At 42.0% G+C, this 12,461-nt stretch overlaps 1 protein-coding gene across 1 annotated transcript in view; it reads right to left on the reverse strand.

Moving 5' to 3' along the window:
* Positions 1 to 3,123: 3,123 nt before the first annotated feature.
* LOC311137949 (lysine-specific demethylase 5B-B-like) overlaps positions 3,124 to 12,461 on the reverse strand; it is a 44,368-nt gene continuing 35,030 nt past the window's right edge. The window contains exons 21-27 of the mRNA XM_084172575.1: positions 8,925 to 9,063; positions 8,456 to 8,635; positions 8,118 to 8,276; positions 7,285 to 7,813; positions 6,893 to 7,101; positions 4,225 to 4,482; positions 3,124 to 4,015 (exon numbers count right to left, since the gene is read on the reverse strand). Coding sequence (XP_084028701.1) covers positions 3,881 to 4,015; positions 4,225 to 4,482; positions 6,893 to 7,101; positions 7,285 to 7,813; positions 8,118 to 8,276; positions 8,456 to 8,635; positions 8,925 to 9,063 — 1,609 coding nt within the window. The 3' untranslated portion in view covers positions 3,124 to 3,880. The remainder of the gene's footprint in view (positions 4,016 to 4,224; positions 4,483 to 6,892; positions 7,102 to 7,284; positions 7,814 to 8,117; positions 8,277 to 8,455; positions 8,636 to 8,924; positions 9,064 to 12,461) is intronic.

Raw genomic sequence — 12,461 nt, forward strand, 5'->3', positions numbered from 1 at the left:
TAACTCAGGACCTGAAGCAAGGATATGCATATTCTTGATACGATTTGAAAGGAAAAACTTTGAAGTTTGTGGAAATGTGAAATTAATGTAGGAGAATATTACATTTTAGTCATTTAGCAGACGCTCTTATCCAGAGCGATTTACAGTTAGTGAGTGCATACACCCACAACCCTGGCGTTGCAAGCGCCATGCTCTACCTACCAACTGAGCTACAGGGGACTATATAACACATTAGCTCTGGTAAAAGATAATATAAACAAAAAAACATACATTTTGTATTTATTTTTTGGTTCCATCTTTGAAATGCAAGAGAAAGGCCACAATATAATATTGCAGTTTAGGCGCAATTTAGATTTTGGCCACTAGATGGCAGCGGTGTGTGCAACGTTTCAGATTGATCCAGTGAAGCATCACAATACTGGACTATTTTGTATCAAGTCTGTCCAAATGTGCCGAATTGGTCAATTGATACATTTTCAAGTACATAACTATAGAGAACATACAAAAATGATATGGTAATACAAAACATAAGTTTACACACTCCCAGGAAAGTCATACATGATGGAACATTAGCTTATACAGTTATGGTCAAACGTTTTGAGAATGACACAAGTATTGGTCTTCACAAATGTAGGTGCTTCAGTAGTCCCGTGTAGCTCAGTTGGTAGAGCATGGCGTTTACAACGCCAGAGTTGTGGGTTGTGGGGCCAGTGTGAAAATGTGTGCACTCACTAACTGTAAGTCGCTCTGGATAAGAGTGTCTGCTAAATGACGTAAATGTGTTATGAGATATTTTTGTCAGATGTTACTATGGTATACTGAAGTATAATTACAAGCATTCCATAAGTGTCAAAGGCTTTTATTGACAATTACATTAAGTTTATGCAAAGAGTCAATATTTGCAGTGTTGACCCTTCTTTTTCAAGACCTCTGCAATCCGCTCTGGCATGCTGTCAATTAACTTCTGGGCCACATCCTGACTAATGGCAGCCCATTCTTGCATAATCAATGCTTGGAGTTTGTCAGAATTTGTGGGTTTTTGTTTGTCTCTTGAGGATCGACCACAAGTTCTCAATGGGATTAAGCTCTGGGGAGTTTCCTGGCCATGGACCAAAAATGTAGATGTTTTGTTCCCCGAGCCACTTAGTTATCACTTTTGCCTTATGGCAAGGTGCTCCATCATGCTGGAAAAGGCATTGGTCGTCACCAAACTGTTCTTGGATGGTTGAGAGAAGTTGCTCTCAGAGGATGGGTACCATTCTTTATTCATGGCTGTGTTCTTAGGCAAAAATGTGAGTGAGCCCACTCCCTTGGCTGAGAAGCAACCCCACACATGAATGGTCTCAGGATGCTTTACTGTTGGCATGACACAGGACTGATGGTAGCGCTCACCTTGTCTTCTCCGGACAAGGTGTTTTCCGGATGCCCCAAACAATCGGAAAGGGGATTCATCAGAGAAAATGACTTTACCCCAGTCTTCAGCAGTCCAATCCCTGTACCGTTTGCAGAATATCAGTCTGTCCCTGATGTTTTTCCTGGAGAGAAGTGGCTTCTTTGCTGCCCTTCTTGACACCAGGCCATCCTCCAAAAGTATTCGCCTCACTGTGCGTGCAGATGCACTCACACCTGCCTGCTGCAATTCCTGAGCAAGCTCTGCACTGGTTGTGCCCCGATCCCGCAGCTGAATCAACTTTAGGAGACGGTCCTGGGGCTTGCTGGACTTTCTTGGGCGCTCTGACGCCTTCTTCACAACAACTGAACCTCTCTCCTTGAAGTTCTTGATGATCCGATAAATGGTTGATTTAGGTGCGATCTTACTAGCAGCAATATCCTTGCCTGTGAAGCCCTTTTTGTGCAAAGCAATGATGACGGGACATGTTTCCTTGCAGGTAACCATGGTTAACAGAGGAAGAACAATGATTTCAAGCACCACCCTCCTTTTAAAGCTTCCAGTCTGTTATTCTAACTCAATCAGCATTATAGAGTGAACTCCAGCCTTGTCCTCGTCAACACTCTCACCTGTGTTAACGAGAGAATCACTGACATGATGGCAGATGGTCCTTTTGTGGCAGGGCTGAAATGCAGTGGAATTGTTTTTTTGGGGATTAAGTTAATTTTCATGGCAAAGAGGGACTTTACAATCAATTGCAATTCATCTGATCACTCTTCATGACATTCTGGAGTATATGCAAATTGCCATCATCAAAACCGAGGCAGCAGACTTTGTGAAAATTAGTATTTGTTTCATTCTCAAAACTTTTGACCACAACTGTACACTAACTTTCACACATCTAGATGGCCGGGCGGGGTGGGTGTGGAGCCAGAGACAGCAGGGGTTCAAACTGTAGAACCCAGTTCCTACATTTGAATATAAAAATTGATTTTATCAAACAAAACTATGCTACATTTTATCTCTGGGACACTTAGGATGACAAATCAGAGCAAGATTACTGAATGTAAGTACATTATTTACCTTCAGAGGTGAATGTATCAAACCAGTTGCCGTGATACGTTTTTTTGTTATGGCGCACTCTCCTCAAACAGTAGCATGGTATTTTTTCACTGTAATAGCTACTGTAAATTGGACAGTGCAGTTAGATTAACAAGAATTTAAGCTTTATATAAGACATGTATATGTCCTGGAAAGTTTGCTGTTGTTTACAACAGTCATGCTAATCACATTAGCGCACGTTAGCTCAACCGTCCCGTATACGGGACACCGATCCCGTTGAGGTTAAAGAAAAGATGCTGGGAATGAAATTAAGTATTTATTGGGATACAAATATGGAAGGAAATAGCCCAGCATCATAGCGTGCGCTTCATAAGAATACATATTGTAATATTTTCATTCATTTGAATGTTTACTGATATTAGGGCTTATTTCAAGTCTTTGGACGATATCCAATATTTCCTTGAAAGTAATAAATATTACCAAAACAAATGACCCTCTACTCACAGTACGCCACTATGGATTATTCTAATAATTCTCAGCCATTATAATCCCATTATTCTTTCTATAATTAAATATAATTTGTCCATGAGAGAGACTCACAGGTATTAGATGCCTACTTACTATGAGTTAAGAGTTTAGATAGCTTCCAAAAATAAAAGGACAACATACACTTGTGGGAAAAATTATTTTATTCCTTATGCAAACTGCAACATACGATTCATATTTACCCAAAGGAGGAAAAAAGTCAAATGATACCATGTGGCAGTTAATTCGCACAGTTCCTTATGTTAGCTAGGTTGCAAGTCAAACACGCATCACTTTCAACCTACAGCCTAGGAGGGTATTTTCTATGTTCTAGTATAGAACCATTTCTAAGCACAAACATAGCTCAGACGAAAGCTGAACTCCAATTATTTAGCAGTTCAGTATTTGCTCAGATAAATAATATTAGCTCTACATAAGAAAAAAATGGTTCACATTTCAGATGCATGTACAAAAACTGGGTTCCAAAAATGTTGTCCAATTGACTTATTTTGGTTGAAAAATCCCTGCATTGTCATCTTGTTACACATGCAAGTCAAGTCAGTCAAGTGAAAAAGTATTGTTTCCTCCACTTTATTCTCCGTAAAAAGTTGGAACCTCATGCAGTACAATCTGCATCATGTAGTTGATTGGAAATATGAAATTGATTGGCTGTAAAGCCAGCCACTATAACAAAACAGTGATGGAAGAGCCTCAATAGCTCTGAAAAGCAGTCTGGGCTGGGAACAAGGAGGAAGTAGCACCGTTGTCGCCAGACCAGGAAGGTCAATGAGGAGGCAGTGGGACCAGAGCACAGCGAAGAAAGGGAGTTCACTGGGTGGTTATGCACCCAAAGCTGTGAGTTAAACTAAACTGATGATCCTTCAAAACCTTTCCTTTTAGTCTTCACTCCCTGGTGTGGTCTGGCTGTGTGCAGCTGATACAGATGTAGTCCTCTTTTTCAGCCTGCTCTGCAGACACTCCCACGCAGACCTGATGGAACCACTGCTGGCAGCTTCCGTCACACTGGACCCAGTTCACCTGATAAAAAGAGAGGGAAATAGACACTGGTCAGCTTCTGTATGAGTTCTTGTTGCTGTATATGTACTTTATACAAATTATACTACATACTATTTTGAATATACTACAATATGTCTTAGTCGATCTCTAAAACAATTTGATATGAGGGGAGGGAAAACACATTGAAATGACCCACAACATAACGCAGTGGAGGGGGGTGTAATGCTAACCTGTTTCCCCTCTGGCTCTCGGCACCATGGTGCAGCGCACAGGGTGAAGTCTTCATCCGAGTCCGACAGGGAGAGGTCAGAGTGGGTGGCGGTGGGTGAAGAGGTCCCCTTGGACTCCTGGCTCCTCTCCTTGTTCATCTTGGGCTTCTTCTTGCGGGGCTTCTTGGCTTTGTCCTTGCGCTCGGGGCCCTCCTCCTCTATGTGCCGCTTGGTCCTCTTTCCGTTCACAGCCTCCTTTTTGGGACAGGCTACTCCGTTCTGGTGAAAACAGTAACCACACATGAAGGTCATACACATAGAATTAAGAATTAGAATACTAGAATGGACATAAACCTTCTTATGATGGTCCAAAGGTCAGCCATGTTGGTCAGGGAGTTGGTCAACCATGATTTGCCAGTGCTGTAGTAATGCATCTGCACTGTATGTGTGTTAGCTAGCCAGCCAGTTTTAGAGGAATAATTCCATAAATTTTTCAAATTAACTGCCAATATGCCAACATTCCATTCAAACAATGCAGTCAATCCACAGCCATACACTGGCTGAAATCAGTTGATAGGATTTAGACATGTTGTAAATGCAACAAGTACTGATATTGTATCATTATAATAGCACTCTCAGCTTTCCAAGAAAACAAAAATCAGACTTTTATGGTCTGTTTACATATATTTTACAGGCTATTTATACAGAAATGTGTATATAAAACCTGTACAAACTGCACATATAATTATATGACAATATTTTAGGTTGACTATAATTCCATTACACAATTTCTGATCCATCACATGCCTTACTTTTATTTTCCTGCATAAGTAAAAGCAGGAAATGCTTTACCAATGCCTCTACTGCCCTTCATTCCAATTACACTGGTTTTGGACTTCTCGCTGACCAAGATGGCTGCCATTTTCGCCCCCATTATGGAACTTTGAGGGTTTATGACATTTCCCTCTAGTAATTTAATAGATGCGGTAAAGAGGTCAATCGAACTCTACCAAAACAATGGAAATGCCATGGAATCTTGTGGGGTAAAGATCCCGAGTCTCCTCATTGCCAGTCTCCTCAGAGTACCACATTAGGAGTCATAATACCAATAAAACCTAGCGGTCAAACAAGGAAATGTTTTTTCCACCATTCATTTTTCCCCATAGGGGATTTTAGAAACACTTAAAATAAAGTCTGTGTTTCGTGTAGGCTTAACCTGGCGTGACGTTTTGATAACCATGTAAATCTCTCTAGGACAAGGTGACTTTTATCAATATATTTGTCTGTATTTACCCCCCCCCCCAAAATGAAACGCTAATTAGCTGCTAATGTAGCTATCATAAAGAACTACAAATGCCATGATGATCTGGACGAGACTGCCGAATCGAGGCAAAGGTAAGAATCTCTGGAAATGTAGTAATGCATAAATTGGCAACATTTCTTTAAATTGTCAATTCTGTGAACTGTCTTGTGCAAGTTTTAAATTGACAATACCTGTTAGCAAAAGTGTCAGCTAGAGATGACGTGCAGGAGCTTGCAGGGATTTGTTGTCTTGCATGATGTCCAGTTTGACGCTAATTAGCGTTTTTTGAGTCAGAGTAAATAGATCTGAATATATTGATAAAAGTCACCTTGTCCGAGAGAGATTTACATGGTTATCAAAATGTCACGCCAGGGTAAGCCTACACGAAATACAGCTCCTATTTTAAGTGTTTCTAAAATTCCCTATGGGAAAAATGATTGGAACAATTTCCCTGTTTGCTCTATTGCACCCCAGCAAAATTAGTCTACATTTTGGCTATTCTTTATATGTGTTTTCACACTATGTTGAAGTAAAAATTGGAGTATAATGCTTGTATGGATGTCAACCCCAACACATGTTCATGTCATCGTTACCAATCAACTGCATTAGTTAAAAATGACTGACTACCATCAACGAGTTCTGTATGCTAGCTATGCTAACCAACTGATACGAGCGGGAGTTAGCATTTAGCAGTCACTTCTTCTAAACCTGAAAAGGGACAACTTCTACATGTTATGCAGCGAAAACAGCCAAATCTAACTTGTGGGCCTGTTACAATACATAAATCATGACAGATTTGATGAATATCCACTTTGTTAGATCAGAGTTGTTGAATGTGGGCCAATCTGGTCAATGGAACATTTACATTTTAGTAATTTAGCAGACACTCTTATCCAGAGCGACTTACAGTTAGTGAGTGCATACCTTTTTTTTTTTTTATACTGGCCCCCCGTGGGAATCGAACCCACAACCCTGGCGTTGCAAGCGCCATGCTCTACCAACTGAGCTACACAGGGAACATCTGCATTCCATTGACTCCTTTACCACTTCTATAGGATCTCTAAAGTCATACATATGAATGTGATGTTTTGGTTTGAATAATGCTTGTTTTGTAACTGTCATCTTTTAATCATTAGATGTTTGTTTTACCATCGAGGACCACTTTGGAAATAAGTAGTTTAATTAATGCGTTTAAGTGCCATCCTCTGGGATCCAATGCACATCTTGTTGTATTATTTATTACTCAAATAAATTATATCAAAAAAATTAATGTCAACATGAAGGACACATTTTCAGAAACTTCACAAATACATCAATATAACCATTATATCAAGTGGTTAGCCTGCTACCTGAGATCTGCTTTGAAGTAGTAGACTAGTATGTTACCTGGTTGTGAGGGGGGCTCCCTCCCTGAGAGTTGTGCTGGTGTTGGTCCTGCTCTGCGCTGTGCTGTGGAAAGGGGCTGTCTGTGTGGTGGTGTTGGAGGAGGGGGTCCAGTCTAATGAGGAGGGACCTGTACAGCTGCTGGGTCTCAGGCAGAGTCACCTGCAGCAGGAAGCCCTCCACCATCAGCTCCTCCAGCTCAGGGCTCAGTCCTGAAACACACACCAATAACAAGGTTCAACACAGCCCTTTCCGGAATTGTAAAATTTTTACGTGTCATTAATTTGATAAATATGATAGAAATGTGACTTGTTTGATAGAACTATTCATTGATAGCAATTAGAATTGTTATGAGAGATTGGGGTATTAGATGTTGTTCCTAGTCCGACACTGACCCTGCAGAGGAATGCACTGGTGCTCCGTGTAGAACGATGTGCTGTTTGTTTCCTGATTCAGAGCCCATGTGGGACTGGACGAGGCCCAGCGCTGATGTGACGTCATCACGGCCACCCCCTCCCCCAGCTCCCCCTCGGCGGAGGCCTGCTGCACGCGGTGCTGCCAGCGGACCGTCCTCTCGATGAGGAAGCGTAGGGCGTCACCCTCAGGCAGCCGCACCCGGATGCGCTGCAGGGAGGCCAGCAGGGGAAGCACCCGGTCCAGAGGGGGTTTCTCTGAGAGTTGGCACGGGGGGCACAGCCAGGCCTGGTTGGGGAAGGAGTCCTGGTTAGAGCCTAAGACGCAGTCGCGGTGGAAGGCGTCACGGCAGAGCTCGCACTGCAGCATGGCGCCTGACGGAGCCTTGTGGCACAAGCACACCCTCAATGCCCCACAGTCGCCGGCCGGGAGGAGCTTGGACTCGTTGGAGGCCCTAAGGGCCAGCAGACTCTCCATCTCCTTCTGACGTACCTCGGCCAGAGTGGCCATCTACAGAAAGGGGAACAAGCACAGGTTGGCATGTCAACACGCAATACTCACTACATCAACATACATGTAACCAGACAGTAACCTACACAGCTACAGTATATGGAATTACAATACTGTATCAAACCATACATTTAGTCATGCACCTTCATATCATCGGTCCTCATTTAGAGGGGTTCACTGATTGCAATAGTTGGGTGTGGTGAGTGTCTTTAGAATATAGTGGAACTTAATATGTGAGTTCAAAGGTCAGCTTTTTTTTTTTTTAAACATGTACATAGACAGAGATAGAGAGAGCAGCACGTACAGCAGAGGCGGAGTCCTTGCTCTCTGAGAGGGCCCTCTCCACATCACTCAGGCAGTCCAGCCTGGCGCCATTTCTCTTGCTGCACTGGGCCGCATCTTTTGCCCTTTTAGACTTGGACTTCTGAGGCCCCGTCCCAGCCTCACACCGGGGGCACAGCACCTAAACACACAAAAGACAGCCACATCCCAAAAACCTCAGGATCTCTGGATATTATATTATGAGTGATTCTAAGACTAACTCCCAAATGGCACACTATTTCCTTTATAGTGTACTACTTTTGACAACACCTAAAGTGTCTGATTATGTGTATTGGCATTAGATTGTTGTAGATAGTTTACCTCCAGCAGGGAGTAAGGGGAGTTCTTCATTAGAAAGGTCTTGGCGGCGCTCTCCTTCCAGGCCTGCACGTCAGACACCAGGGAATCCAGTCGAGCCAGGGGGTCCAGCCAGACTGGGATGGCCTTGGCCCGGAACACCAGGTCAGTCAGGGTATCCAGCACAGGGATACGGCTTCCCAGCTACACACAAAAAACAGACACACACAAGCATAAAGATACACTCTTATAAGTCTGTCTTTCTTTCCTTTTCTCTTCTCCCTTTCTTCTTTTCAGTCCGGCTAACCAGAAGCAGTTGTATTGTTATTTAAAAAGATACCAATATAGAATATAACTATATTCAGAGATTTTCAGATTACATGGGATCATAAACTAGAATGCAGTGCACTACTTTTGCCTAGGGCCCTTGTCAAAAGTAGTGCACTACATAGGGAATAGGGTGCATTTGGGGCACAACCTAAGAGGCTCATACCTGTAAGGTCTCTGCCTCCTGAAGCCAGTCTTTAGCCTGGTCCACTGTGTCCTTCAGCAGCAGACAGTTGGGAAGATAGGCAGGGATACTATCCACCTCCTGCAGAGCTGCCACAAGAGTTTCCACACAGTGACGGGGCCTGGAGATAATAGAAGCTAGGTTTAAAAAACACTAAAATATGCACAGTACTGCTTTTATCTTCAGTGTCAAGTTCTGTCATGACCTTTTCATAACTTCCCCAAACCAGGTGGTACAAATGAGTCACTAATTTCACAGTTCATATGGCTCTACAGTAGTCACTTAACACATTAGCACTATATGGAGTTCGAGTTCAACTTGTCTGAAAAGAGCTAACTAAAACAATAGACAACTCTTTGAAGCAATGTTGCTTATAAACAGTGGAATTAGTGCTCCGTACACCATGTCACTATTCAAAACGTTGACTGAAGTTCAGTTGTCAAATAATGACCTTCTGGTCCAAGATGTCTCACTACAGGCCACTGCCACTGCCACAGTTTACCCTAATGGCTATGGGCCCATGCAATGCGACTACCATCTATGTGTAAACTGTGGCATAAGCCAGCAGAGCAGAGCACTGTCCCAACCCACTGATCCAGTTAATACACCAGGAAGCAGCTTTCAACTCCAAATGCAAACCTTGCACTTTTCACTCTCTGCTGGTTGAACTTCTAAGCAGCTTTTGCAAGGTAGGTGTCAGTGCTATTTATGTACTGTGTCAGTGTGCCTTATTTTGTTTTTTATGTGTCCATTTCATTTAACTTGTTTTGTGTATCTCGTAGCCATTTCCTAATGAAAACATTATTTATATGGCTTTACTACTAAAGGGGGGGATGAACTGACTGATTTAGCCTCGGTTTCAAACTTTCTCATTAGGAAATGCAACTGAGAACAAGATTTGGGTCTTTGAGGCGTCCGTCTCATGTGTATTCGAACGTGGGAAGCGTTTGTACATTCACTCTGCCAAAACAGAGTTATTCACTCACCCTTCTATACAACTTGAAACAGTCTAACCAGGTCCCGTATCCACAAAGCATCTCAGAGTAGAAAATTGGTCATAAGTGCTGAGAAGAGACATTTGACTTCACTCTTATCAGTAAAATATAAAAACTATGCATGAAGCCTCTTTAGTCATAAGAGTCACACCTAGTCGACAGATATTTAGGAGACCTCATGAGCTGTGCTACCCAGTTAAGAGTTACCAGCAGGTGTCTTGATTATAGAAAAAGGCAGCGAGTCAGTGGTTCCAGCGCAATAGACAGGAAATTGCTTTGGAGCTGAAAGAATGTTTTGATATTTCTATATGATCAACTCATAAATAATCTAGACCTACACTACCATTCAAAAGTTTGGGGTTACTTAGAAATGTCCTTGTTTTCGAAAGAAAAGCAAATTGATCAGAAATACACTGTAGACATTGTTAATGTTGTAAATGGCTATTGTAGCTGGAAACAGCTGATTTTTAATGGAATATCTACATAGGCGTACAGAGGCCCATTATCAGCAACCATCAGTCCTGTATTCCAATGGCACGTTATGTTTGCTAATCCAAGTTGATCATTTTAAAAAGGCTAATTGATCATTAGAAAACCCTTTTGCAATTATGTTAGCACAGATGAAAACAGTTGTGCTGATTAAAGAAGCAATAAAAACTGGCCTTCTTGAGACTAGTTGAGTATCTGGAGCAACTGTGGGATCGATTACAGGATCAAAATGGCCAGAAACAAATAACTTTCTTCTGAAACTCATCAGTCCATTCTTGTTCTGCGAAATAAAGGCTATTCCATGCGCGAAATTGCCAAGAAACTGAAGATCTCGTACAACGCTGTGTCCTACTCCCTTCACAGCGCAAACTGGCTCTAACCGGCATAGAAAAAGGAGTGGGAGGCCCCGGTGCACAACTGAGCAAGAGGACAAATACATTAGTGTCTAGTTGGAGAAACCTCACAGGTCCTCAACTGGCAGCTTCATTAAATAGTACCTGCATAACACCAGTCTCAATGTCTACAGTGAAGATGTGACTCCGGGTTGCTGACCTTCTAGGCAGAGTTGCAAAGAAAAAGCCATATCTCAGACTGGCCAATAAAAAGAAAAGATTAAGATGGGCAAAAGAACACAGACACTGGACTTTTTCTTTGCAACTCTGCCTAGAAGGTCAGCATCCCGGAGTCACCTCTTCACTGTAGACATTAAGACTGGTGTTATGCGGGTACTATTTAATGAAGCTGCCAGTTGAGGACCTGGGAGGCGTCTAAAACAGTTGTGTAAAGTTGACACCAGTGACCAGTAACACTAAGACTACTATTAACATCAGCAGGAACAGTAACACCAGTGACAAATCTGCAGACAAGATAGCATAGCTAAGATGGCAGCTACAGTAGCTCAAACCACACTTCTTAACACTAGAACCGCCAAGACAGTCAATCTGACTGTTTTCAATGTTGTATTTTCAATAACTTCATTTCAATAAAAACCTTGAACCCAACTGTCCCTGACTTTTCCTAAATGTGTTTTTTACACTAGCAGTACTTTGACATAAATATCATAAAAGACAAAAACTTTTAGCATTTCATCCTTAAAGCACACATGACGGTCAAAATGACCGTATGCAAATTTAACAGTAGAATAGTCGGGCCTCGACGAGTACCAATAGTCGCCAGTCTAATAAATCAATTTAAATATACACAAAAACATCCATTAATATTTGGTTTAGGAAGGTCATAAAAAATATGATACTGTTACGTTCCCCAGCAAAAAAAACAAATGTCGCTCAAACAGAAGGGGGAACTAACAAAGAGTCACTGACCAACAACCAAAATGAAACAGGTGGGGGTTTTAGGAGGGGTTCTGAAAGACACTCATGGAGGTGTCCACTAAAAGTTGACTAGCAACAACAACTGGAACCTAAAAGACACCCACCATGAGCGCCCACTAAATTTGCCCAACTTAAATACAGGAAGCAAACCAAAAAGGTGGAGCAAAACGAAATCAAAGAAATCAGATAAAGGATTGTTTGTCTAGAAATCAAAATAGGGAGCTCCAACTAAAAAGGTGTTAACCCTTCGTGTCTATCAAGACCCTGGAGCACTGGGCCAGCAGCTCTTAAATAGCACCTGGACCAGGACAGGTGAAACACACTGACTAACGAGGTGACACCAATCGGTGCACCCTACGTGCTAATGTGCTGAAGCCCAACCTCAAAACATAAATGGAAAAACCAAAGCCTGTAACAATACTAAGACTATTTATTTATAAAAACAGAATAGTATGTTTTGAGTTTTATTTATCTGAGCTTAGTAGCCGAGGCTATATATGGCTGCACCATGCCAATTAAATCAACTTGTTCATTTAGCAGACAGTCAACATAATGTAATAACAAAATAGAAAGGATATTTTTCCCAAATGGCTATTGCCGATTGTCACCAGTAGTCCTAGTCACATGAGGAACGCATGGAGCCGCGGTTGTTAAAGGAAAAAGTTATATTTTGAAACAGAGACCATCCGCACAATTTGTAGAGT

The sequence above is a fragment of the Coregonus lavaretus genome (assembly GCF_964263955.1).
Source record: "Coregonus lavaretus genome assembly, chromosome: 12".
NCBI lineage: Eukaryota > Metazoa > Chordata > Actinopteri > Salmoniformes > Salmonidae > Coregonus > Coregonus lavaretus.